At 42.3% G+C, this 27,790-nt stretch overlaps 3 protein-coding genes across 4 annotated transcripts; 2 read left to right on the top strand and 1 right to left on the bottom strand.

Annotated features, from left to right (window-relative positions):
* The first annotated feature begins 464 nt into the window (after nucleotides 1–464).
* Nucleotides 465–14,454, top strand: LOC308411686 (transmembrane protease serine 9-like). Its single transcript, XM_080905669.1, has 11 exons — nucleotides 465–515; nucleotides 2,540–2,687; nucleotides 5,124–5,144; nucleotides 5,333–5,495; nucleotides 5,685–5,953; nucleotides 8,354–8,499; nucleotides 8,586–8,973; nucleotides 9,117–9,288; nucleotides 12,533–12,786; nucleotides 12,925–13,022; nucleotides 13,348–14,454. The coding sequence occupies exons 2-11, from the start codon at nucleotides 2,618–2,620 to the stop codon at nucleotides 13,699–13,701; spliced, it is 1,935 nt and encodes a 644-aa protein (XP_080761795.1). The 5' UTR covers nucleotides 465–515; nucleotides 2,540–2,617; the 3' UTR covers nucleotides 13,702–14,454.
* Nucleotides 14,455–17,655: 3,201 nt separating this feature from the next.
* LOC308411703 (chymotrypsin-like protease CTRL-1) lies at nucleotides 17,656–19,995 on the top strand. Its single transcript, XM_080905700.1, has 4 exons — nucleotides 17,656–18,279; nucleotides 18,555–18,792; nucleotides 18,931–19,028; nucleotides 19,359–19,995. The coding sequence occupies exons 2-4, from the start codon at nucleotides 18,573–18,575 to the stop codon at nucleotides 19,728–19,730; spliced, it is 690 nt and encodes a 229-aa protein (XP_080761826.1). The 5' UTR covers nucleotides 17,656–18,279; nucleotides 18,555–18,572; the 3' UTR covers nucleotides 19,731–19,995.
* A 294-nt stretch (nucleotides 19,996–20,289) lies between these two features.
* LOC308411706 (uncharacterized protein) lies at nucleotides 20,290–23,918 on the bottom strand. 2 transcript variants are annotated; one of them, XM_080905705.1, is made up of 5 exons: nucleotides 23,652–23,758; nucleotides 22,996–23,037; nucleotides 22,787–22,897; nucleotides 22,089–22,226; nucleotides 20,290–21,047 (listed from the first exon to the last, which is right to left on the bottom strand). In XM_080905705.1, the coding sequence occupies exons 2-5, from the start codon at nucleotides 22,999–23,001 to the stop codon at nucleotides 20,961–20,963; spliced, it is 342 nt and encodes a 113-aa protein (XP_080761831.1). In that variant the 5' UTR covers nucleotides 23,002–23,037; nucleotides 23,652–23,758; the 3' UTR covers nucleotides 20,290–20,960. The 2 variants fall into 2 exon arrangements, with proteins under 2 accessions (XP_080761831.1, XP_080761830.1); XM_080905704.1 differs by lacking the exon at nucleotides 23,652–23,758 and adding an exon at nucleotides 23,806–23,918 and having other exon boundaries at nucleotides 20,292–21,047.
* Nucleotides 23,919–27,790: the final 3,872 nt, after the last annotated feature.

Here is a 27,790-nt window from a genome sequence, read left to right as displayed (position 1 = left end):
CCAGAACAAACCAAAGAAGCTGCTGAGAAAAAGCTCTATCGCAAAATCTACTCCATGAGGAAAAAGGATGAGTTCAAGTGCTTCCTCACCTTTTCTCTCAGACACCACCGGAGGTAGGAAAAAAGAAAAGATGATAAGAGGGCAGAGCACATGTGGAAGAGCACAGTGGGTGAGCAAATGGTAAATGGCCTGTATTTATATAGCGCTTTTCTAGTCCCTAAGGACCCCAAAGCGCTTTACATATCCAGTCATCCACCCATTCACACACTGGTGATGGCAGCTACATTGTAGCCACAGCCACCCTGGGGCGCACTGACAGAGGCGAGGCTGCCGGACACTGGCGCCACCAGGCCCTCTGACCATCACCAGTAGGCAACGGGTGAAGTGTCTTTGCCCAAGGACACAACGGCCGAGACTGTCCAAGCCGGGGCTCGAACCGGCAACCTTCCGATTACAAGGCGAACTCCCAACTCTTGAGCCACGATCGCCCCGGGGTAGCTCACTGGAATGAGAGGGTGAGTGTATGCCGAATTTTTTTTGACTGTTGTTTCTCACACTAACTTTAACACGAGCGCCCCGGGATTAACCTGGAGGCTATTTTAGGGACTCTCTCCGTGAGTGACGTAGTTAAAGACTGTGCGAGTGGATGTGTTCAGACCTGATTTTAGATAAAATAAAGTATCATTCAAATTCCTCCGCTGTGCAAATTTGGAAAGAAATCTGAATCTTTATTATCTGAAGCATCAGGGAAAAAACCTGCACGCTCCACAGTGTGTGAAAGATGTCTGTGAGGTTGGTGTTCACTGAGTGACAGATTAGTATCAGACTAATGTCATTACACAGGAATGTTGACAGGTGAGATTCACCTGCTGATGTTCTGCCATTGTTCTTCCTGTACATGTCAGCTGAAGGTCTCATAGTGATCTGGGACTGTAAAGGACACAAAATGAAATGTCTCATGGAGGGGGGAGTCAGAGAGGCTGAGATGATCTGAGAGGAGGAGGGAGGGGGGATATACCGGACAGAGGACGATGAAGATGGAGCTGCCAGGCAGGAGGAGAAGAGATAGACGTGAGCGAAGAATCTTGGATGTAGTGAAGGAGGACATGTGGCGGGGTGGAGTGACAGAGGATGATGCTGGGATAGGAGGACAGGAGGAGGTGGAGGCAGATGATCTGCTGTGGTGACCTCTAAAGGGAGCAGGAGGAAGAAGACAACAGGTTTATAGTTTATGGGTTTATGACCAGTGACTCACGTGCGGGGTCCCTCAAGAGTCCAATCTTGGTCCACCTCTTTTTTTTCCTCTTAGAAGTAGAGGACACGCTTATGTTCCATCCATCTTATCCTTTTCAGGGTGACAGGGGCCTATCCCAGGGCTCCATGGTACACCTGGACAGGTCGCAGGCTGTTGCAGGACTAACACATAGAGACAGACAACCAGTCACACTCACATCTATGAGCAATGTAGAGTTACCAATTACAGCTTTTATTCACATGTCAGTCTAAAACAGCATCAGTGTTGAGAGTCCAGCTAACACAACTTTTAATACTCCTTTTCTATAAATTGATACGTTATCTTAAAATCCTGAAAGAGCCTCAGTTGTGCCAAAAGCCTGATTTAATGAGCAAAAATTTTGGTACACTGAGCTGTCATCCCTGTTGGACAACATCTCCCACCCCATGCAGCAGACTGTGACAGCACTGAGCAGCTCCTTCAGTGGGAGACTGCGGCACCCACGGTGTGGGACGGAGAGATTTCGCAGGTCTTTCCTCCCCACTGCTGTCAGACTCCATAATAAAGACTTTAACTGAACAAACACACACATCCACACATGTGCAATAACACTAAGTGCAATAATCTTTTCTGTCATCGTTGTATTTTTACTCAGTTGTATATAGCATTCGTATTCTATTTTTATCTTATTGTATATTTTTATTCTATTTTATTCTACTGTATATAGTATATTATTTTATTCTATTCTGTACAGCTGTGTACTGTATTTATTCTTATTGTATTCTAATTTTTGCGTCATAACTTTTGCACTGTCCACTTCCTGCTGTGACAAAACAAATTTCCCACGTGTGGGACTAATAAAGGTTATCTTATCTTATCTTATCTTATCTTATCTTATCTTATCTTATCTTATCTTATCTTATCTTAACAGCTAGCTTACATTGTATTTCTGATTGTGCTGCTGAATAGTACTGAGCTTCTCAAGATCAGCTGAAGCAAAATGACTTCAGGAAATCAGGGGATGCAGATAAAATGCATTAAGGCTGCCACGCAGACACTGGAGAAACTCAGGTGCTGACCATAGTTTCTGACCCAAGAATAAATCCGTGCGTAACTCTACGCAGGAGGTCCATCAGGTTACCGGGAATAGAAAAGATTGTGTGTTTTTTTGTTGGAGTGAAATCATGATTCCTCTTATTCCGAGTCACCCCTCTCACGTCGCCCACATTGGCTTCTTTGCTTTTTCACTGTGTCTGATGTGAGGAAAATCAGGTGAGCTGCAATGTTGGGCGTGTCGTCAGACAGGTGTTGGTGTGGGATGCACCGCAGACAGAGAGGAGGAGGAGAGAGGAAGGTTATTTATGCCTCAGCAGGTCTGGAGGTATGGATCTTACAGCGATGGCTTTCTACAAAGTGATGTGTTTGGCTGCTGGGCTGATGCTCCTGACCCAAGGTAAGAGCTCTCTGCACACACCTGCAGCAGGTACGACTCAGAGGGTGAAAACACTCAGGAGCACAGCGCTTCACTTTAAAGTGACACTGCAGGAAAAGGAGGACTGGTGGTTTATTTTAGGTTCACAGATAAACGTGATGATCTGTTTGGTTTGGAAGCAGCTGAGAGGTTTTAACTTCTTTATTTCACCTTAACTTTTGTTGGTTTATTCAGTCAGCTTTGATTGACACACATCATTTATTCATGAGGATCTAAACGTGTGACAAAGGAGGATATCACCTTAACCTGATTAAGCTTAAACATTTCAGATCAATAACTGAGTTCCAGTACATGTACATATATCGTGTTTCAGAGCTCATGATCACATGATATAATAATATAAATGTCATATATAATACATGTTTTATTTAAAAATGTTCTCCTGATTCTTCAGTAGCAGTTTACTTTCTGTCCTGGTCAATAAAGCTTCATTCAAACTTGGCTGTGATTCAAACCTCTCATAAAAGTTTCTTCATGAGAGGTTTGAATCTTTATGTTTATTAATGATTATTTGATGGTTGTTTATAACTTTAAAACTGCTCTCTGTGCGTATGACCGCTTTCTGCAGCTGCTGTCTTCACTACATGAATCACACTAATGGCATCTGAAAAAGAAACAGAGAGGATTATTTTTAATTTCCTCCAACAATAAAAGTTTATTTTATAAATATTTTTCAATAAAATTAAAGCTGCCCCGTCATTATTTAGTGACATTAAGTGTCGAGTGTCAGATTTAGTAAATATTTTAGATCTGCTTTCATGATCATATCTCAGTCTGCACAATGTGGACTGAAATGTTGTATCACTTTAGTTAAAATTTAAAAAATGTGTGTCTTTAATATTTAATTGGAAATATATTTAAGGGGAAAGCTGGCTGTCTTATTTCTTTAATTCAGTCATTCATGGGATTATTAGCTGCAGCTTAACCGACTGAGACGTTCCAAAAGGATGTTTGATCTCTGAGCTTTGGAGACGTTTTTTAAATGAAAAGTGTGACGGTGATGCGCAGCAGTTTGTCGTGCCAGTTAAAGATGTGATAACATCTTTAACAGTTAAAGATGTGATAACAGGTTTCATTCATCATAGCTCAGTGCAGGAAGTGCGTTAGATTCTGAGAAGGTGCCGCATCATTTGTGTCCAAACTACGGTGAGGAAAGACCTTTTCTATGAAATGATGGAGGGTGGAAGATGAAAATACTGTGTGTGCAGCCCAGACCAACACACACACACACACACACACACACACACACACACACACACACACACACACACACACACACACACACACACACACACACACACACACACAAACTACCTACAAAGATAGTCTAAGGAGCTTAGAAAGAAAAGCGTCTGGACTTCTTTAAGTTGCTTGAAGACATTTCACCTTCATCCGAGAAGCTTCTTCAGTTCTAAGGTCAAATGGTGGAGAGTCCCAGATTTAAACCCAGTGGGAGTTTTCCCCCAAAGAGGGACAAAGGACCCCCTGATGATCCTCTACCTAATCACATGAGTTAAGGTGTAAAAACGGGTGTGGGTCCCAATCAGCCAGGGTTTCGGGTGAGCTCATTGTGAAACCTGGCCCCACCCTATCATGTGATTTCCTGAGGTCAGGTGGCCCAGGATGTGAGTGGGCGTTAAGGCGTCTGGGGACGCTCCAACTGGTAGAGGATCATCAGGGGGTCCTTTGTCCCTCTGTGGGGGGTTACTCCCACTGGGTTTAAATCTGGGACTCTCCACCATTTGACCTTAGAACTGAAGAAGCTTCTCGGATGAAGGTGAAATGTCTTCAAGCAACTTAAAGAAGTCCAGACGCTTTTCTTTCTAAGCTCCTTAGACTATGATGACCTGGATGACTGAGAACATTCACAGACATACCTACAAAGATTGCGTTTAACAGATGGATGAAGCTGCCCACTGGCGTCATTGACTGCTTTGCTCGGTCAATGATTAGTTGGAATTATTGGAATGGAGTCCAGTGGGTGCCGTCATCCGTCTGTTAATGAAGAAATACCACAAATGTAAAACTAATGGAGTAAACAACACATACAGTACATATAAATATATATGAATATGTATACAAGTTGAAAATTTCCCAAAATACATTCAATTAATTAACAGGTGGCAGCATAAACAAAGCTGGTCACATAATCAAGATTTTAAAGGATCTGTTAGTAGAGTCGCCTCACAGCAGCCGTGCTATTGGTCAGATGATGTCATTAAAATTCTCCAACATGGGGACTGACTCACTGCTACAGCCACTACTGGAGCTTCTGCTGGATGCTTATAGCTAACCACAGACAATCAACTTTCCCACTATTATTAACGACAGTGAACTAATCACAGAACAATGAATGGAGATCTTTTGTTTTAAAATGGTTTGTTTTCTGTGTTTCAGAGTCTGAGTCACAGCTGGATGGTAAGAAAAAGCTTCTTTGTGTAATGATTTAGTTTTATGTGTAATAAATCTTTTGTTTCATATGAATATTAGTTTGTGAGTGAACTGTAGACTCCAGGATCACTGTGTCCTCACTCAGCAGTTTGTAGTGCTGAGAGTTTACAGCTCCTACAGTAATGCTCACTCTGTGTTTTAATGTCGGTCTTCAGTTTGTGGTAAGGCGTCTCTGAACACCAGGATTGTAGGAGGACAGGTGGCCCCTGTTGGCAGCTGGCCCTGGCAGGTCAGTCTGCAAACATCTGGGTCCCACTTCTGTGGAGGATCCCTCATTAACAGTCAGTGGGTGCTGACTGCTGCTCACTGCTTTAGAAGGTGAGTGATGAGGCTGAAGCTGCACTCTAAACATGATTTAAGGAAATTATGGAGGGTCCTAATCTGGGGGCTGAGGGTGGTAACAGGATAAATATTTAACAGGGCAGGAAGTCAAACTTTATATATGTTTTCTCGTCTATAACAATTGTAACAACTGTGCACTGTTCGTGTCGCTCCTGATGATCTCAGCATTACTGCAACCGGTCTGACTGTGAATCTGGGCCTTCAGAGTCTACAGGGATCTAATCCCAATGCAGTGTCTCGGACAGTAACACAGATCATCAAACATCCAAACTACAACTCTGGTACCAACGACAACGACGTCTGCCTCCTGCAGCTCTCCTCACCGGTGACTTTCAACAACTACATTTCTCCCGTCTGCCTGGCAGCTTCAGACAGCATCTTCTACAGCGGTGTTAACAGCTGGGTCACCGGCTGGGGCGATATAGGAAGTGGAGGTGGGTCACTGGTTAGAACAGATTAATATTGTCTGAGGATGACAGGAAACAAACAGCTTCTCCAAAGTATCCATAAAGGAGCCTTTGTCTGCTTATTTTATGATTCTGTTGCTGAAGAGAAGCCTAAATGTTTCAGAAACTATGATTTATGAATTTATTCAAGGTTCAAGGTTCTTTATTTGACACATGCATAGTTATACAAGTATAACACACAGTGAAATGTAGCCTGACACGCATCTCGACATGTGCAAAAACTTTAGGGGGGGGGTGTAGAGGAAAATATATATATATATATATATATATATATATATATATATATATATATATATATATATACACATTGTGCATGTGCAGTAGTAGCAGCAAGCAGGTGAATTCTGTACATTAATATGAATAGACATCTGACTATTTTACAGGATAGACAATATCAACATATTTAAAATTAAAGGAATTGAAATGTACATTGTGCCTTGGTTTAGTGTCTGGAAGAGTCCTGTCTCAGTCAGTTATAGATGATGTGAGAGGGCGGGTGTGTGTGTTTAGGGCACGGATGGCTTGGGGATAGAAGCTCCTCTTGAGTCTCTCTGTCCTTGCCCAGAAGATGCGGAACCTTCTACCAGATTGCAGAAGTTGGAACAGTTTGTTGCCAGGATGGGACGGGTCCTTCAGTATCTGTGCTGCTCTAGTCCGGCATCTCCTGGTGTAGGTGTCCTGAAGCGGGGGGAGAGCAATCCTGCAGCAGCGTTCTGCTGTACGGATCACTCTCTGGAGAGCTTTTTGGTCCTTCACACAGCTGTTCCCAAACCACGATGTCATGTTCTGTGTGAGGATGCTCTCCACAGCGCCTGTATAGAAAATCCTGAGGATCTTTGGAGAGACCCTGAACTTCCTCAGTTGTCGTAGGTGATACAGGCGCTGCCTAGCCTTTTTGGTCTGGACCTGAATGTGGGCAGCCCATGTCAGGTCTGAGGAGATGTGGACACCAAGATACTTGAAGGACTGCACCCTCTCCACTGGAGCTCCATTGATGATAATGGGCTTGTAGTCTCTGTGCTGACCCCTTCTGAAGTCCACCACCAGCTCCTTGGTCTTGCTGACGTTCAGCTGGAGGTGGTTGTCCTGGCACCACGATGCCAGATTCTTCACTTCATCCATGTAGGCCGCCTCATCGTTGTTGGAGATGGCACCGAATACCACTGTGTCATCAGCAAACTTCACAATGGTGTTGGAGCCATGGGTGGCCACACAGTCTGAAGTGTAGAGGGAGTAGAGCAGTGGCGAGTGGACACATCCCTGAGGTGCTCCTGTGTTGATGGTGATGCTGTTGGAGAAGCACCTGCCCACCCTCACCACCTGAGTTCTGCCAGTGAGGAAGTCCAACACCCATGCACACAGACGGCTGTTAAGTCCCAGATCCCTCAGCTTTGTGAACAGTCTGCAGGGCACTATTGTGTTAAACGCTGAACTGTAATCAACAAACAGCATTCGCACATAGTTACCCTGTTTCTTGTCCACGTGGCTGAGAGTGGTGTGTAGGACGTGGGCGATGGCATCCTCTGTGGATCTGTTGGATCTGTAGGCGAACTGCAGCGGATCTGTGGTGTCTGGGATGGAGGAGGAGATGATGTTCTTCAGCAGCCTCTCAAACACCTTCATTACTACCGAGGTCAGTGCAACTGGCCGGTAATCGTTCAGGGATGAGGGTTTGCTGTTCTTGGGCACAGGGATGATGGTGGATCTTTTGAAGCATGTGGGGACCACAGACTTCGCCAGGGACTCGTTGAAGATGTAAGTGAACACACCTGCTAGCTGGTCAGCACAGCAGCGCAGCAGACGGCCGGTGTTGTCGCCTGGCCCCGCCGCTTTCCTTGTGTTCACTCTCCTCAGTGCCGCTCGGACGTCATGCTCCGCGATGCTGGTCACCGGTCTCTCGCTGATGACGTCACTGTCCTCGAAAAGTCAAAAATTCACCAAGTTTCTGAGCCAACCTCAAAGGAAATGTTTGTAAAAAAGAAACTGGTCTCATGCAGTTTCGTTTTTGATGATAAACCTGTGCGCGTGGAGGGGAAACAGACTTTATAAACACTAAAAGAAACATGGACTGAATTATTTGGGAAATGTCTGAAGCATCAAAGATAGAGATACGAACAGAACGTCAAAAACACTTTTAAAAACTGATTGTGCATTTTTTTTACTTTTAATCAGATTTGTCTGTTGGTTCAATATATACAGCTTTCTGTCATGTGACCACTGAAAGTTGGAAATCCTTTGAGTTAAAACTTAGTCACCACCAGAATAAATGCCTGGAAGTGGAACGATCCTTTGTTTACTGTTCAGGTTTGTACCTTTAATCTGTCACACGCTGTTTATTAAACAGATTTTGTTTTTTACCCCGTTCAGTGTCCCTTCCTTCTCCACAAAACCTGATGGAGGTGGAGGTTCCTGTTGTGGGAAACAGGCAGTGTAACTGTAACTATGGAGTGGGATCAATCACTGACAACATGATCTGTGCCGGGTTAAGTGCAGGAGGAAAGGACTCCTGTCAGGTGATTGTTGTTACCTGTGTTTGGCACAATTTCACCTTCTACAGTTTCTTCTCCTCAGCTAACAGTAAATGTTTCTGCTCTCAAAGGGGGATTCAGGAGGTCCAATGGTGAGCAAGCAGAGCGGTCGCTGGATTCAGGCGGGAGTCGTCAGTTTTGGGGAAGGTTGCGCCTTGCCTAATTTTCCAGGAGTCTACGCCAGAGTATCCCAGTACCAGACTTGGATCAACAGCCAGATCTCCTCCAACCAGCCGGGCTTCATGACGTTCACGTCCACTGGGACCAACAGTGACCTCAGTGTCTCCTGCACAGGACTGCCACCAGTGCCAACCACCACACCTACTAACACCACCACTACAACCCCCACACTTCCAACAACCACCAATCATCCAACAACCACAACCCCCCCAGCAACCCCCACCACACCTACAAATACAATACTTCCAACAACCACGCTGCATCTGACCACTGCCCAACGTGAGGACCCATCATGACAATACTTTATTAAAGAAAACATTCTAACCTTGAGTCTATTATACACTACATGAACTTGAACTGATGGGTTCATGTGGTTAAAGTTTTTAAGATTTCTTTGTGTTTGCCTCTGGTTTTGTCCTCAGCTGTAGTCTGTGGACAAGCTCCGAGGAATTCACACATTTTCGGGGGAACCTTGCTTGCGTCAGTGGGCTCGTGGCCGTGGATGGCGAGCCTGCAGAAAAATGGAAATCACGTGTGTGGTGGGACTCTGGTAGCCTTGGACTCTGTGCTGAGTGACGCCAGCTGTTTCTCAAGGTGAGTTGGAGCTGTAGTTTGGCCGGATGATCATACAGTTAATTTGCCTCGGACTAGGAAATATTCAGTAAATCTGAAGGCTGTTTAGATTTTTCAGTCATGATGGCACTCTGGCCCTAATAGGCCACATTTTTTTTCTGTGGTGTACTTCATTTCCTGGTAATTTAATTCTTTAAACTGCATAGATGGTTTAGGTACCATAGTGTACATTTATAAAAGATGACCCCAGTATCTTGGTGAGGCGTGTAATAGGACACATATTAAGAAGTTGCACTAATAATAATAATAATAATAATAATGGATTGCATTTATATAGCGCTTTTCGAGACCCTTAAAGCGCTTTACAATGCCACTATTCATTCACTCTCACATTCACACACTGGTGGAGGCAGCTACAGTTGTAGCCACAGCTGCCCTGGGGCAGACTGGTTACAAGACGAACTGCCAACTCTTTGAGCCACGACCACACTAAGCTGTTTCAAGCCAGCATGAAAATAATTACAGGAAAGGATTTAAACAGACACATTTACATGTAAATACATATTAGCCACCTAGCTACACACCTTCCTTGGTTGCTCGTAACTTTTCTCTTTTTGGCAGTGCTCTCCCTGGTAGTACTGCAGCTTCTGCACGTGTGTCTGTTACACACTTTGGTGGGATGTTGGTTACATTTTTCATGATGCTATTGATTGATAGAGCTCATAGTGAGCAGTAGACTCATTTACTAATTCAAAATCTAATTCAACAGATTTTATTTTATATATACACACACATATATATATATATATATATATGTATATATATATATATATATATATATATATATATATATATATATATATATATACACATATATATATATATATATATATACACATATACATATATATATATATATGTATATGTGTATATATATATATATATATATACACATATATATATATATATATATACACATATACATATATATATATATGTATATGTGTATATATATATACATATATATATATATATATACACATATACATATATATGTATATGTGTATATATATATATATATATATATACATATGTGTATATATATATATATATATATATACACATATACATATATATATATATACACATATACATATATATATATATATATATATATATATATATATGTATATGTGTATATATATATATATATATATATATATATATATATGTATACACATATACATATATATATATATATGTATATGTGTATATATATATATATATATATATATATATATATATATATATATATATATATACACATATACATATATATATATATATATGTATATGTGTATATATATATATATGTATATGTGTATATATATATATATATATATATATATATATATATATATATATATACATATATACACACATACATATACATATATACACACATACACATACATATACACACATACACATACATATATATATATATACATGTATATATATATATATATATACATATATATATATACATGTATATATATATATATATATATATATATATATATATATATATATATATATATATATATATATATATATATATATATATATATATATATATATTAGGGGTGCAACGATACACAAAATTCACGGTTCGGTTCAATACTTTGGTGTCACGGTTCGATATTTTTTCGATACAAAAAAAATGTTCATGCCTTTTTAATTTGTCATTTATTAAAATTATAAATATATATTTTAACTCAAAGGTACAGTTTTTAAATTTAACCCTAACCCTTTTGCGTGTTTTTTATTTTGACAGCGAATGCGCACCTGCGGACCACTTATGTGCAGCCCTGGTTATTTAGCTCATCATATCGCAGCCACAGAAATTATTTTGTCCATGAAACCATAAAGCTGCACTTTCTTTTTGCCTTATAGTCTGATTTGTCATAACTTCTCCGTTTTGTGGTAAGCTTTTCTTTGGCTGTCACTTCTTCATCCTGACCTGTCTTATTTGGCTCAGCAGAACTAAAATATATATCCTGCTGCTTTTACACGCGCACTCACATAAGCTCAGCGATTCTCTGCGCGATCAACCTCTCACATGTTTAAGCTGCGGGAGATTTCACTTGTCATGTTTGCATAGTAAGCTAACGATTAATAAGACAATGTCAGAGGAATTGGTGCGCAAATTATCATCACTCACCAATCAGTGCTGTCGCTCTCTATACACAGTTCACGCGATTGCAAAGTGAAAGCAAAAAAACAAGCGCAAATTCAAACGCAATTTCAATATGTCACATATTGACAGTGGCTCACCGATGCCAATGACATAATTACCCAGCTACATTTCTGAAAGAATGCAAAAGCATTGACATATATTTTTCCTTCCTACAATAGCCCGACGGGCAGGGCAGAGATAGATTTTGGTAGCCCGACTGGAAAAATCGCTAGCCCTGGGACGTCGATGTGCAGTCATATTCGTTGTGTTCCCACTAGTGCTTTCAGGTTAATCTCGTTGAAATGACGTTAACGCCACAACACGGCAAATCTCCGTTAACGAGCTACCCCTGATAGCCCCGTGCATGGGGCTAGACGGCCAACACGTTAATGAGCTAACTGCGCTAACACACTAGCTCCCACCCATGTAATTGAGCATTGCGTGGCACATCCAACATACTGTTTTACTTTAGTCCATGAGCGCTTACCAAAATAATTCCAAACGCCAGATCTGAATGAGGGTGGGGGAGGTTCAATTTGCCATGTTGCAAGGAGAGCTTAACTTCTGTCTCGTTAGCTTGGCCTGCGCTCTTCCTTCTGACTATGCTGTCTGTATTGAACGCTCAGTGGATCTGCGCTCGACAGTGCAGCCTAGGCGGAGTAGTCGAACGCAGATTCACTGAGCGCTCAACACAGACAGCATCGTCAGAAGGAAAGTTGATAAAATAAATTACAAATGTTGTATTGTTCGATACATATGCGTACCGAACCGAAAGCACTGTATCGAACGGTTCAATATCGATACGAATATCGTTGCACCCCTAATATATATATATATATATATATATATATATATATATATATATATATATATATAGTTAAATATATACCTCTTTAATTAGAACCAGGCCTGAATGTCACCAGGTTCAAATCTGTAAAACTTGGGTCCCATGAAGTTGAGTGTAAAGGTGTAGATCTTGTTTGAAGCTGATGAAGTTTATGTTTGTGTGCTTCGTTCCTCCCACAGCTCCCCTGTAGCGTCCGAGTGGACTGTCGTGTTGGGGCGTCTGAAGCTAAATGGATCCAACCCCTTTGAGGTGACGCTGAATGTGACAAATATCACTCTGAGCAACACGACCGGGACCAACATAGCCATCCTCCGTCTATCTGCCCAGCCCACCCTGACCGACTACATCCAGCCCATCTGCTTGGACAACGGGAGAACCTTCGCCGAGGGCTTGGCGTGCTGGGCGGCCGGTTGGAGTCCTGGAAGAGGAGGAGGTGAGTCAGCAACATGAAGGCTGACAGAGTTCTGCCCAGACTCTGCACCAGTCCATCTCTCAGATTACACATGTGGACCACTGCACTTACAGTTTCTTTAGTCAAACATCAGGATTTTCTTATCTTTCATGATGTTAGCTGAGGAAGTTATGCAGCAGTTTCAGACCTCGGTGGTAAACTGTGGGAACTCATCATCGAGTGAGAGCATCTGTACAGACGTGTTTGCACTGCAGCAGGTAAATGACTGGATTCTTCTTCTTATAACACTGTCTGCTGACATGTTGTTTAATTTGGATTTAGCTGCTTATTACAGTCACATGTTGAATTTGGATAGTTCATCATCTTGAGTTTCCAGAGTGCTTACAATCTTCAGAAACATGTAAGAAGTTCCAGCTCTGAAATTTCAGTTTTCATTTTTGGCCAGTTAGATTTAATTTAAGAGTGTCTCTGTATCTTTGTTTTAAACCTTTAAAAAACATTATTAGAGGGAAAAACATGGCAACCAAATAATATTAGATATGATTTTCTGATTTTAAATTGAATTCCCGTCTCTTTGTTCAGGGTGATTCTGGCGGCCCGCTGATGTGTAAGCAGGGCGGCTCTTGGTTCCAGGCGGTCGTGTTAACAGCTCCAAGCCCCTCTGCCAGGAGGAGACGAGAAGCTCCAGTTATGACCTTCACCAGAGTGAGCACCTTTGACTCCTTCCTGACGAAGACGCTGGGGACACTCTTGTCTCCAGCCTCCAACACCACCATCACTAACCCCACCAATGTCTCCGTCACCACCACCACCATGGCCACCACAACTCGCTCGAATTGTTTGTTTGACAGCAGCGAGGGTCGTCCTGCTCACTCCTTCATCTTTGTCTTCATCCATCTCCTCAGCCTTGCCTTTTGTCTCCAGCTCTGCCTTTAGAGAACCCAAACTTGATTCACATGATGTGATGGACACAGATGAATGTGAACAAGCTTGACTTTGAGACTTTACAGGCTTAAAACTTTGTCTGCTAATCTTTGAGTTTATTTGTAACTGGTTATCTAAGAGTTCAGTGGTGAAGCTGTGGAGGATCAAATTGGACGTGAAATTCTACTTGATGAATTATCATCACAATTAGAAGTGGCTGTCAAGTCCGTCTCAGGGCCTTTCTCAGAGCCAGAATTACAGACCATGTACATGCTAACATGGGCACTCCATCGTGGATGTTCAAGGCTTGGGAAATCTTTTTGTAGCCTAAGCCTGCCTTAAATTTCTCAATAACTTTATCCCTGACCTGTCTGGTGTGTTCTTTGGACTTCATGGTGTTGTTGCTCCCAATATTCTCTTAGACAACCTCTGAGGCCGTCACAGAGCAGCTGTATTTGTACTGACATTAGATTACACACAGGTGCACTTTATTTAGTCATTAGCACTCATCAGGCAACGTCTATGGGCAACTGACTGCACTCAGACCAAAGGGGCTGAATAATTACACACACCCCACTTTGCAGTTATTTATTTGTAGAAAATGTTTGGAATCATGTATGATTTTCGTTCCACTTCTCACGTGTGCACCACTTTCTGTTGGTCTTTCACGTGGAATTCCAATAAAATTGATTCATGTTTGTGGCTGTAATGTGACAAAATGTGGGAAAGTTCAAGGGGGCCGAATACTTTTGTAAGCCACTGTATGTTCTTGGCAGCTGAGACCCCGCTTTACGAAAGGAGTTACAAATTGGAAGAATTTTGAAAAAATAGATGCTAACCCGCACCCAGAAATAAGCGGAGCACCTGAGAACCCGGGCATGCCATTACCAGCCTGAAATTCATAATATTTTATGAATCTATTATTATCCATATTGTTTATGAATTACGACAGATCCTCAATAGGCCGGAAATGTAGCTTAACTATTGTTTTATTGTAGGTAAAGTTCACAGTTTCCTTCTGATCCGTTTTGATTTCAATATGAATATTTTCGATATGGTTCCGACACTGGTATGTAATCTGGTTTGTTAAAACTCAGTGTAACGACATCTCCATAGGTACCCTGTATTTTGACAGCATGCAGCAGAAGCAAATAGATGTCACCAACAAGCTATGGCGTCACAATGTCAGAATAACAAAAGAAATGGTAACAGCCAGCCGTTATATCTGCGGGATACAGGGCAAACTTGCGCTCGAAAATTAACCAGACCCCTAGTGTGACACCAAGCATATATGCAAGGGGGGGGGATAAACTCTGAGATGATATATTCCACCAGATGAAAATTCAGACTTTTTCTGAATTGGGTTATATTTGAGAAAAATATCAAATTCAATACGTCTAAGGCAGGCATCATCAATCTGTGATCTCAGCATGTTAGGATCCTCATAAAAACCATAAAAAAATATTTTTTGCTTATCAACATCAGCGGGCTTCTGCTCTGCATCACTCTTTTTCCTCCATTCAAAGTATGCCATATCATTTGGAAGATTGAACCATGTATAGGGATAGGAAATTTTAATGACAGCCACCTCCCAGGGCCCATCGAGATAGAGATACTGGGCGAGATCCTCACGGAAACTGCTACTCGTGTTATTTTTAAATACATTTAGGCTAGCGTTTGAAGGTAGTGTTACGTAAAAGCCTTGAGACCTGAGAGTCATGTCACCAGCATGAAATGAGGTGGAAGGTTTTTATTTTAGGTTTTTAAGGTCACTGGCTTTAATCCAGCTATTAAACTTTTCAGGCCAGTTTTCCCATTTGACAGGAAATACATTTGCCCCCTCTGTTTACGTTTTGTCAGAATGCTCTCTATATGATACAGCTTACCCACAACCACATTGATTTTCTGTGGCTCATGCTCGTAAAAACTACAGATAATTAGTTCCCCATCGTAATCTTTGATTTTACAAACCGGAGGATCCCTAGGTATGCATTGGTCTATAGTGAATATTTCATCCGTGAAAGTCTGTTCATAGCGTTTATCAAACACACCTCTAACTTGAGACAATCTCACGTGATCTCCCTTTTTAAATTTCATGAGCTTATTTCTGGAACAAATAGAAAAAGTGCCATACATTCGGCGCCAGCTGCGGTCTCAAGGCTGGAGCCCAACAAAAACACCCTGATAACGACTGTTTAGTCTGTACCTTCTCATTCCATGCAAGGCCACCTGGGTTGGCTGGAAGACTGTTTTTACCTAGCCTGGCAGGGCGAAGGACACTGTCTCAGCTGAACTATGGACACACACACACACATACATATACAGTGATATGCACACACTCATCCCCCCTCCCTTTCCAAATGCCTTCGAATCTTGTTCCCTCCTGAGAACACGGCGAGTCTGAGCCCGCGCTGGAATGGTAGCGCTGGGCAGGATGGCTGCTGTGTTTGCTTCGGATTACTCTTCACCCCCCACCCGACCCTGTGGCTGGTCGCGTGCTCCATAATGTTGTGCTGTGGACATTTATGTGCTTCTTTGTGCAGAGGAGTTTTTTTGTTTTCTGTTCTCATGCTGTCCTCCCAGGAGCCCAGCATGAGCAGAGCTCTCTTTTTTTCCTCTTGTACTTTCCCATTGTAGTGTATATTTCAGTGTTTTTCTGTAACGCTACCGATCTCTGACCTGTATCCCCATGTAATGTCTGTGTTGTGTGTGTGCAACCTGCACGTGGCGAATAAAGCTTTGATTGATTGATTGATTGATTGATTAAATACTAGTGGTGTGTTCTCTCAATGTACTTGACTGGGGGAACGATGATGACTGGTAACATCCACATATCTCCAAGTATTTACAGCCGTGAAATATCTGCTCGATGGTGTTACACCCCGGCCTAGGCAACCAGCGTGCAACGCAAGAAAATAAAAATAAGGAAAAGACACACGAGAAAAAAACCACTAAGGCTCTCCACCAAAATCCCAAAACGAAAGTATTGACAAATCCATTCACAGCTATTTACGACAAATCCATTCACAGCTATTTACGACAAACTATTTATTTACAACACAGGGGGAGATCGCGACCATGACATACTGAAACACAAGGCTTAAATACATAGAAGGAGCAATCAGGGAATGGACCACAGGAGGGAAACACAGCTGGGGCAAATTAGACCTGACGAGACAAGGAAACGTAAACTGAACACACTGAGATAACACAGACTTTCAAAGTAAAGCAGGAAATACATGACAGTCACGCAAAAAACAAAACACTGACAACACCGAAACGTAACAATGGGCATAAGTGAGGCGGTGGACCCTGAAGACTTGCCGGGTGTCTGGTTTGGAGATTCCCAGGGAGATTCGCGAGGCCCGGGTATGAGTTCCAGCCTTGAGGGGATGACGATGGCGGGGTCGCTGGAGGCAGTGTGGCCACATTTGCCGGCAGGCTCGGGGGAGGCATAGTTTCAGAGCAAGGCTCGAACCAGGCATGAGCAGCAAGGGCTCTGAAGCTTATGTTCAGGTTCATTTATGATCTTAGGTATTTTATTGTGAGTTTTCTCACTTGATTATTAGATTCCCTCTTGTGTCTTTGCCCTGTGTGTCTGTTTATATATGTTGTGTGAGCCCTTGCGTCTTGTTTCCCTCCTTGTGTTCCATTCCAGATAAACACTCCTCTACCTCACTAACCCCCTAAAACGAGTGAACATACAAAACCGTAACAAGTTTATTCTTACTAAGAAACTTGCTTATGTATGTTACATTCTTTGTTGTTACTTTTTCATCTCAATAAACTTGCTGTGTTTCAGGTGTGTCAAACTCCGCGTGTGCAAGCGCCGGCTCTTCACTTGCACTTTAATAACCTTTTTTTTGGCAGCCTTTAATAACCTACTTATGTAAACAACGTCTCATACAATCTCTGTTGACCTCATTTGTTTATCATCTATCGTCTCCTTTAACCAGTGGAATTGTTTCATCCTCAGGGCCTCTCCTGGCACTACAAACATGAATCTGCACTTCTGCATACCTGTGAACTCACCTGTGCTTAACTGTTCCTTATTCTGATTCTAATCTTTTACTGGTAGATCCAGTTTGCCGACAGACATGAAAGCATTGTTCCAGGAAATCATCTTTTACATAACAGTTTCCAAAAATACACTGATCACATGATGGCCAGAACAAGCCAAAGAACCTGCTGAGACAAAGGTACTGTGCAGAAGGGAGTATGGCTCTTTAACCCTTTAACAACCTGCTAAACCAAACGGTTGAGAATCATTTTAGGAAGGCATATTTTTTTTGACATGTGATAGATGAATGAAATTTAATGTTTGATTTTTTTTTTAAAGTGCTCCACCAAACGGTTGATTTGTCACTTTATGGTGCTAATGCAAACATTAACCTAAATGTTATTAAAAGCTTATCAAACATCCAGACTACAACTCTGATACCGATGACAGCGACATCTGCCTCCTGCAGCTCTCCTCATCTGTGACTTTCAGCAGCTACATTTCTCCCGTCTGCCTGGCAGCTTCAGACAGCACCTTCTACAGCGGTGTTAACAGCTGGGTCACCGGCTGGGGCAACATAGGAAGTGGAGGTGGGTCATAAAGACACCTGTTCATTTTTAGAGAAATAATCACTTTAATGCAGGAAACAAGTGTGCTGTCTCACAAGTATCTAGAATAAGCATATTCTTCTATAAGGTTAAGTCTGTGGAGACAATTCAAAACAAGAAAGAAAGATTATGTGTAACCAGTTGGAAACTATATATTAGTCTATTTCAATCAAAATCAATCCTTTTATACAATTTGTGTCTCAGACTTTGTTGGCACATTTCTACATTTACTTTGTTTTACTGCCACCAACTGTCAGCCAGTGGAACAGCACAGGATGAGCCACAGCAGACAGACATGTCCAACCTTTGAGGTGACGTTGAATGTGACAAATATCACTCTGAGCAACACGACCGGGACCAACATAGCCATCCTCCGTCTATCTGCCCAGCCCACCCTGACCGACTACATCCAGCCCATCTGCTTGGACAACGGGAGAACCTTCGCCGAGGGCTTGGCGTGCTGGGCGGCCGGTTGGAGTCCTGGAAGAGGAGGAGGTGAGTCAGCAACATGAAGGCTGACAGAGTTCTGCCCAGACTCTGCACCAGTCCATCTCTCAGATTACACATGTGGACCACTGCACTTACAGTTTCTTTAGTCAAACATCAGGATTTTCTTATCTTTCATGATGTTAGCTGAGGAAGTTATGCAGCAGTTTCAGACCTCGGTGGTAAACTGTGGGAACTCATCATCGAGTGAGAGCATCTGTACAGACGTGTTTGCACTGCAGCAGGTAAATGACTGGATTCTTCTTCTTATAACACTGTCTGCTGACATGTTGTTTAATTTGGATTTAGCTGCTTATTACAGTCACATGTTGAATTTGGATAGTTCATCATCTTGAGTTTCCAGAGTGCTTACAATCTTTAGAAACATGTACAAACATAAAGCAGATCTAGCTTTGAAGTTTCAGTGTTCATTATGGGCCAATTAGATTTCATTTTAAAGAGCTTCTCTATTTTGTGTTATTTTTAAGCCTTTTTACATTTTTTATTAGAGGGAACAACCTGGCACCCAAATAATTCTGAATTTTAAATTTGAACCTTCCCGTCTCTTTGTTCAGGGTGATTCTGGCGGCCCACTGATGTGTAAGCAGGGCGGCTCTTGGTTCCAGGCGGTCGTGTTAACAGCTCCAAGCTCCTCTGCCAGGAGGAGACGAAGCTCAGTCATGACCTTCACCAGAGTGAGCACCTTTAACTCCTTCCTGACTGAGACCCTTGAGATGCGCTTGGCTCCGGCTTCCAACACCACTGCCAACCCCACCAATGCCCCCATCACTACCTCTACCAGCAGCACCTGTACCGCCACTATGGCCACCACTACAAATGACTCAAATAGTGTGTTTGACACCAGCGGGGGTCGTCCGGCTCAGGCCTACACATTTGCCATCTTCCACCTCCTCAGCCTCTCCCTTTGTCTCCAACTCTTCCTGTAGAGAGTCTGACCTGATTTACATGATGTCGCGGACACAAATGAATGTGAACAAGCCTCGACCTTGAGACTTTCAGTCGTAAAGCTGTGCCTGCAAAAATTTGACTTGATTCTTAACAGGTTATCTAAAGAAAGCTCAGTGTTGAAGCTGTGGAGGATCAAATCATACATTCTGCTGGACGAATCATCAGCACAAACATCTGGAACACCTGATGGAGAGGTTGACTACAAATCTTAGTTAGTGAGCAGAAGTCAGCAAATATCTGCTAAACAGATAAAATGAAATAAAGAATTTACATGTGGAAAACAAATGTTTGATATGAGGGATGAAAGAATAAAAAAATTGTGGGGTAAACACAAAATGTGTCTGTTTTATTGCTTTGAGATGACGTGGAAATCCTTCCTGTTTGCAGTAGTCCTGGAAACATAAACAGGAGTACAATCCCTGAACATGCTCATGTACATATGGCACTGTGTGCAAACTCAGCTGTAACTTTGTAGCTACTTCCCGAGGAGGGAGGTTTTAGTGGGAGGAGATAAAACAAAAAGAAGCTTCTGTGGTGTAAATGTGGATTTAATAAACCATTCGTCAAAAACAAGGTACTGAAGGAACTTTCAGCAAAACAGACATCAGCTCGGCGTGACCTCAGGCCGTTTCATAAGGCACAAGGTCTCTTTTGGCGTTGATGCTTTTAATCCAAGACCCGCTGCTCAGGGATAATAGCACCGTTTTAGAGACCTACAGTCGACATTATCACAATCCACCAAGGGCGGACCCTGATCAGGAAGGAAGCGAAAACCTGCCCATTCAGTGAGCTCTGTGTGATCCGAGTAAGATCGATGCAGCTACTCAGATGAACACACAGATGGTCCAAAGGCAGTAATTATAGTAAATGTAGAGGAGGATATGTGATGGTGGTGGTGGGTAGTCTCTTAAATTAGCGGAAATTAGTGTATAGAAAAGGCCAGCCAACCATAGTGATTATGGAGCCACATTTACAGAAGAAATATATCAGCATACAGCTGCCGGTTAGCCTATCAGTGGCAAGGCAACCCATTCTCTGGCAATGAAAGAAAAATGTTCAGTCTCAAAAAGTCAAAGAGAAAAAGTCAGTGAATGACTCAGAAGAGAAGGTGTAAGGCCGGTTCTGTGTGTAGCCACCTCCATCTCCGCTGTAAATGCTATAACAAGTATAAAATTAGTTCGGTGGATGAGCACCTCCATCCTCGCCTCCTACTTCATCCTGATCTCGAAGCATAAACAGTTGCAGGTGTCGCAGTCAGGAACCTGGCAGGTACAGGCACAGTCCCACCTGGAGCACTGTAGGAAAGAAAAACACAGCAGCTCAGACAGGAGACTAACTTTCTGGGCAAGGATTTAACGGCAGCACCTGCTGTGTCCTGAAGAACCCGCAGAAACCAACAAGCACGCTTGTGTAGCTTCACCTGTCCCAGCAGGTGAACTTCTCCTGCAGCCAGGAAGCTGTTTTACCCACACACATTCATTATTTTAATTTACCATTATAACCCTGACAATAACACTTAGATCATGAGGCGTGTGGTGATGCATACCTCCTGATTTTATTAATGCAAACCAAACTATACATTTTGCATTAATGATACACTTTGATCAGCTAACACAGCTGACAATCTTGATCATATGTAAGCTCACTTTCTTCACATAAGGCAACAACAAGAAGCAGCTTTTTCTACAGCAGCACAGAGTTCAGAGGTCAGCTGTGGGTTTAACAGCCTGCTGATTCAAATTCTTTGTGGGTTGCAGCATGATATGGAAAATGCAGTGTTGTTTAACATTTACATGATCTGCAAACCTTTGTCAGTCACGGTGGGGCGGTCCAGCACCCTCTGAGGAACCTTTCCTTTCTGGCGACAGCTGACACACAGCTCTGCAGCAAATGTTCACCTCACTGTGAATGGGGTCACTGGCTTCCCAGTTCACAGACATTATCAATACACCATGTCATTACTGATAACATCTGAGATCACCAGGATTAGTGTCTCCAAAGTGGTTTGAGAAAGTGAAGGGTTGCTGGTTTGTCTCCAGTAATCTCATTTGGTTTAGGGGTAGTGGCACCTGATGTGACCACTACAGGAACAGTGAGGCTTCATTTTATTTACGTCAGTTTTTAATCGCTCTGCTTTTAATGACTATCATTGATTTATTTTATATAATTATTCACTGTAAAATGAACCTTCTGCCCACCTCATCAGCATCATTGTTTGAATGTGTCTGAGTGTTTTATCACATTTTACACCAACATTGAGGAGAGTGTTTCCAAACGTGAGCTGATGGTTTCTGTGCCGGAGCTCGTGTGACCGCCAGTGCTGCTGGTTTACTTACAGAAGCCGGAGAGCAGGATTCAGCCAGGAATGGTCCCACAGCCGGCAGGCGGCAGTCGCACATTTCACCCAGTCTGATGCACTGCTCGCACACAGAGAGGTCTGCACAGCATTCACTGCACTCTAAAGAACAGTAGTCCTTAAAGGCACACAGAAATGCAAAAATCTGTCACATGACCTCAGTCAGAATCCTGCTAGACCCCGGACGTCACGCTGTAACCTCAAATACAAGCTTCTTTAAATGCTGAATAAATAACCCTTCCACAGCTGGGTCGGATGATCTTCTCCAGAGTCCAGTCGTCTGTGTTACACTTTATAAACTGCATCTCTCAGAATCAGGGGAACAGTAAAAGTGCATGCCTGCCTGCACAGCCACAACCTGAATAAACCCACAGGGTTAACTACTGCAGCTCAAGCAGACACAGGCATGTTTCTGAGAACTACTGAGATATAAAAGTGTTCATAAGCTGTAAAATGATAACTGCCAGCTTTACAATAGAAACATTTCATGTATATTTTCCTATAACTGCATGAATCCAGCAGAGAATTTATTATAAGTTAAAGCTGACAGCACAGTGGGTAAAACACAGCCCATAGAGCAAAGACGGGTCCCTGCAAGGGTCAAACCAAAGCTAAGTACCTCACAGGGAACCATTTCTTAGTTTTCTGGTCTGTAAGAAGCATGAACAGAGCACCAACCTTGAGGCAGTATCGGATCCAGAGCCCAATCCCTAGGACGATCATGTACAGACTCACAGTGATCATCAGCACTGCAGGTAGAGGGATTGCAAGCCTCCAAACAGGCAACACCTGAAGAAGAAGACCAACTGAACATCAAACACAGTCGAGCTGAAGAGGCGTCACACCTGCCGTCCTCTGACAAAAAGTAATGGATTAAGGTTCCTCACCGGCATTGTGTTTTTCTGAAGTCAGAGGAGCCTCGGGAGTGTCTGAGGAAAACACAGAGACTTAAAGTTTCACCAGGACACAGGAAAAACTTTGCGTTATCTTCTGTTTCAGAGAAAATCAGCTGCCAGAAGCACCGCGGCTCGTCCACAAGCATTTCAGAAACCTGTGCTCAGCTCTTCTACGTTTGTGGACACGAGGGTGCTGCCGGAGCCACCCCCATCAGAGAGCCACGCGCACTACAACCACACAGGATTATCTCAGAGGTTTCTGTCGCTTTTCCTCCTAAACCTCTCCACCTGTTAAAATCGGGTCTGCAGCCACGCCCATCAGCTCCAGGTTTGTCCTCAGTGCTTTTTACCAATCTGGAGTGCTTCAGAAACCAATTTAATGGAAGGAAGTCTAACGCTGTTATTAAAGTCTGGCCGTTTCTGAGCTTTGAGTGATGTCCCTGTCTGTTGTTCTGATTCTATCTCATTTACTTTTCTTTTGTTTCCCTCTAAAGGATTCTGGCTGGTTCCTTGTTTACAATACTTCTTTAATGTATTTATTTATTTCACATTATTCTGTCATCTTTAGCTCGTTCTGTGTCGTTAGCTCTGAAACGTTTTTATTCCTGATGAATCCGTTTTGGCAATTACAGTTTAACTGCAGTTACCTGTTAAACTGAAGATGCTGCCGTTAATAAAACCATTTAAAAGCCTGAAACGTTACAGACGTTTTACAACGAAACAAACGACCGGAAGCTCCTCCTGCGCGTTCACGGCGCTCTCGGTAACAAACATGAGCGCGGAGAGTTTCGGTGAACTCACATTTGTCAGGTTTGATCGCTAAATGTGGAAGAAAGCAGTTTCTCTGGACCCACCGCACTGCTACTGCTCAAAAACAAGACAACGCTCGCGCTATGGCGGTGCCTGCGTTACCATGGAGACAGAGGGGAGCCCACCAGGAACAAAAAAGGCGAGCGCGAAAACCGTCCAGCTGTCCACAGCTTTGTTAAAACCGATTATTTTGTTATGAAATTTGTTTCGTGTGGTACAAATCTGACAGATTATGATGATGATTTATGATTAGAATAAAATGCAAATTCTGATTGTGGTTGAAAATTAGGAAAAACTTTTTTTAGATAAGAGAGAGATAAGATTGTGTTGATAGGAGTTATGTGGGTTAGTTCAGCTTCACAACTAGGGGGCTGTCTAAACCAAATTGTGATATATACTGTCTTATATTTACATGCATGGATGTGAGCCACGTTAAAATAAAGAAGCTTGCTCACTACTACTGATGTTTTAGAGGGAGTCTATGGCTGACGCGTGTTCCTGGTTTCCAAAAGAAATGCTTCCAGTTGCATTATGATTTGAAGACTATTTATTACAAACTGAAGATGTAACAGTTATCCAGAACTACCTGTGCACACGGTCAGAAAACCGTGAGACTCCTAACCTCTCTGTCCATGCTCCGCCCCTTCCCTCTTACACAGGGTTTCATGCTACTATCCGGTCGTTAAGTGATGACGTGACGAATCCTACTTCCGGGCCTAAAGTAGTCTGCGTTTAATATGGCTTTTGTGTTGTTAACATGTTTAATGTTTTGTATTTTCTTCTATTTAATCTCAAAAAGCTCCTAAAACAGTCAGTGATCACTGTTGACCTCCCTCGGCTTTTATTACCGCTAGGGCTGCCACGATTAGTCGACTAGTCACGATTACGTCGACTATCAAAATCGTCGACGACTGATGTAATAGTCGATGTCTCGTTTGAAGCTTTGTAAGATCACAAAAGACGCAGGAATAAGTAGCAGGATTTAAGAGTGTAATAACGGATTGAAACAGAAGATGGCAGCACTGCATGTACAAGGATGCCAGCTGCCGTTAAACCCCAAAGAAGAAGCTGTGTCCCAGAATTCATAGCGCGGCCCAGCTCAGTTTCCAACAATGGCGGCAGCTAGTTAGTTTTAATATTACTCTTATTATTCTTTCTGGGTCACAAAATAAACGTTTAACACATTTTCAGGCGGGAATGTAGCTGTGGAAACCTCAAATATCTGCTCAGTTTATCAAGACACCGCATATTTTCAAAAGCGCTCCGACGTTTTCGGAGACGTCTGTTACCCACTAGCTCGATAGCTAGCCGGGGGCTAGGCTAACTAGAGCCGTGAGAACACCGGACTCCCGGCAAATCGTTTTCAAACCCACCGCCGTCTTTCGCTACTCAGGTTAAACATGATATATGAGTCACTTAGATAACTTAAAAATGTTATTGTTTGGCTTTTTTTTAAAGTATTTTATTTGTTCCTGAGTAAATCTGTTTGGCTGAGATTAAAGTTATAGTTTTTACACAGCTGAATAAACGTCAAGCAGACAGCTGATTATCAGAAGTGTGAGATGCTGGAGAATCTACTCTGGTGTCCTGTTATATTTTAGATAGCAAGGAGTTTATTAAACTTCACTGAAACAAACTATCATCTTGTCTTTATTTTTAGTTAGCACATACCTTAAACACTTAAAGCTGTAAGCTAATGATAGTTATATAAGAGCAGATGCTGCTGGTGCAATAAGCTGTACGTTTTACGTCCAATGGATGATGATCTGATTAGTCGACTAATCGCAAAAATAATCGGTGACTAGTCAACTATCAAAATAATCGTTTGTGGCAGCCCTAATTACCGCTAATCATTTATTTAAGCTCAGTTTTTAAAACCTTAGGATGTAACTACAGCCCAGCCCATGCAGCAGTATATGAATGACTAACCTCGTATTGTGGATGTATTATCTCAGTTGTTCTCCTGGCTGAAGTTTGGTCCTTTTACAGCATCCTGCCATGCGATTACATTTGTTCCTGACCACCGAGAACACTCACGTTAACTTTTATCGAGTGGAAAAAAAGTTAGCTTGTTTATATTATGCTAACATAGCTGTGTCGCTAGCGGTCACGTAGCACATCATTATATACCAGCTAGCCAAACTTCAGTAACCCTACAAACGTCCCTGCTGTTTAGTTTTCTGTCTTCATTTATGCTGGAAGTGATAACAGAGCTGTACGTTTTAATTTGTTTCCAAAACCCCGCAGTCAGGACATGCTATATTGTATTTAGGTAGAAGCTAGCGAGCTAACATCCTGCTAACTTCTAACTCCGTTAAATGTCATAAATTCCGTTTTCATGGATGCCTGGATGTTAAACTCAATTGTTACACCTGGTAGAGCAGAACGCTGATCATTTTATTAAAGATGAAAGACTTTAGACAGTTTTTCAACTCTCAGTAATGCCATAGTGATCGTTTGATATATGGACCTGCAGCGGAGTTTAGGCCCAGACACGGCTAGTGACGTCAGACTGAACGACCGGATTGCACTTACATACTTAAAGTGAGAGGTACCCCCTTTTAGGTTCCAGTCTCAAAACAGTGACTTAAAATTACTTTATGTAAACACATATATTTTCACATTTATTAATCCTGAAAAAATGTCTTATGTAATGAATCTATGAATTATAAAACAAACATGAACTCAATCGTAAATAAAAATATAAAGCAGACGTCTGGCGCTTACAATAAAATAGAACTTTATTAATCCCTCGGGTGGATTCCTCTGGGAAATTCAGTTTCCAAATAGCACAGCACCAACAGAAGTTACAGAATGTGAGCAGAATATTATATATGTCCACATATATAAATACAGAGACATGTGTAAATAAAGAGAATACAAAAGGGATAAATAGAATAAATAGGAATAAGAATACAAGGGAATTGCACATTTCAAGTATTGAAGTCTATTACACCGTTGGTTATTAACAAAAAGTATTGCACTGTGAAGAGGCACTACAGCTTAGTACAGATTAGTTGTCCCCCCCTCCTTTGTCCCCCTGTCTCCCCTCCCCTCCAGAGAGGAGTTGAACAGTCTGATGGCGTGTGGGACAAACGAGTTTTTAAGTCTGTTGTTTCTTGTCTTTGAAGCAACCTGTCACTGAACAGACTCCCCTGGTTGTTTATGACTGTGTGCAGAGGATGCCCAGCATTGCCCATAATTCTAGCAGTTTTTTAGTGTCCTTTTCTCTGCCACTGTCACCAGAGTGTCCAGCTTCATGCCGACCACAGGGCCAGCCTCCCTGATCAGTTTTTCCAGCCTGGATGAGTCCTTCTTTACTGTGCTGCTCCCCCAGCACACCACAGCATGGAAAAGTACTCCAGCAACCACCGACTGGTAAAACATCCTCAGGAGCTTCCTGCAGATGTTAAAATTTAATTCTAATTTTGATTTTAAGAAGATCAATGAAAGATGAGAAAGAACAGGAATTCTCAGAGAAAAGACAAAAAGCGTCTCTTACTCAGGGGAACACATCGCTGCATCTTTCATGGTGAAGTTGGAGTTTGATAGCACTGAAACCAATAACTCACAAAAATCTTTCAGGGTAATGTTGTTTTACCGTTTGTGTAGTCTACACACTCAACCTTTTGAACAATAATTGAGTAACTGGCATTTTAACTAGGGAATGACTTACACTCGCTTCACTGGCCTCTTCATTAGGTACACCTTGGTAGTCCTGGGCTGGCCCCATTTTTCATATGGAGAGGGGGTCAATTAATTGATACCCAATCAACGACGGCACCAGTGGTTGTGAATTTTTCACTCACTCTGTGTCTACACACCTCTCTGCATTTAATTATTAGTTATTCTTAATCTCTGGCTCTCTTCCACCGTGTGTCTTTGTCCTGTCTTATTCCCCCTTATTCACCCCCAGCCTGGCTGACTGAGCCTGGGTGTGCTCGAGGTTTCTTTCTGTTAAGTTTTCCTTCCCATT

This window comes from Rhamphochromis sp. 'chilingali' (genome assembly GCF_963969265.1).
Source record: "Rhamphochromis sp. 'chilingali' genome assembly, chromosome: 15".
Classification (NCBI taxonomy): Eukaryota; Metazoa; Chordata; class Actinopteri; order Cichliformes; family Cichlidae; genus Rhamphochromis; species Rhamphochromis sp. 'chilingali'.
This window is presented reverse-complemented; position numbering and strand designations above follow the sequence as displayed.

Excerpts from the sequence above, each read along its gene's own strand:
- LOC308411703 (XM_080905700.1), top strand. The coding sequence starts at position 18,573 with ATGAGCCACAGCAGACAGACATGTCCAACCTTTGAGGTGACGTTGAAT. Across the intron at positions 18,793-18,930 it reads GAGTCCTGGAAGAGGAGGAG|CTGAGGAAGTTATGCAGCAG; the intron begins GTGAGTCAGCAA and ends TCATGATGTTAG. Across the intron at positions 19,029-19,358 it reads ACGTGTTTGCACTGCAGCAG|GGTGATTCTGGCGGCCCACT; the intron begins GTAAATGACTGG and ends CTCTTTGTTCAG.
- LOC308411686 (XM_080905669.1), top strand. The coding sequence starts at position 2,618 with ATGGATCTTACAGCGATGGCTTTCTACAAAGTGATGTGTTTGGCTGCT. Across the intron at positions 2,688-5,123 it reads GCTGATGCTCCTGACCCAAG|AGTCTGAGTCACAGCTGGAT; the intron begins GTAAGAGCTCTC and ends TCTGTGTTTCAG. Across the intron at positions 8,500-8,585 it reads GAGGAAAGGACTCCTGTCAG|GGGGATTCAGGAGGTCCAAT; the intron begins GTGATTGTTGTT and ends CTGCTCTCAAAG.
- LOC308411706 (XM_080905704.1), bottom strand. Across the intron at positions 22,227-22,786 it reads GGATCCGATACTGCCTCAAG|GACTACTGTTCTTTAGAGTG; the intron begins GTTGGTGCTCTG and ends TGTGCCTTTAAG. Across the intron at positions 21,048-22,088 it reads AATCCTGCTCTCCGGCTTCT|TGCTCCAGGTGGGACTGTGC; the intron begins GTAAGTAAACCA and ends TCTTTCCTACAG.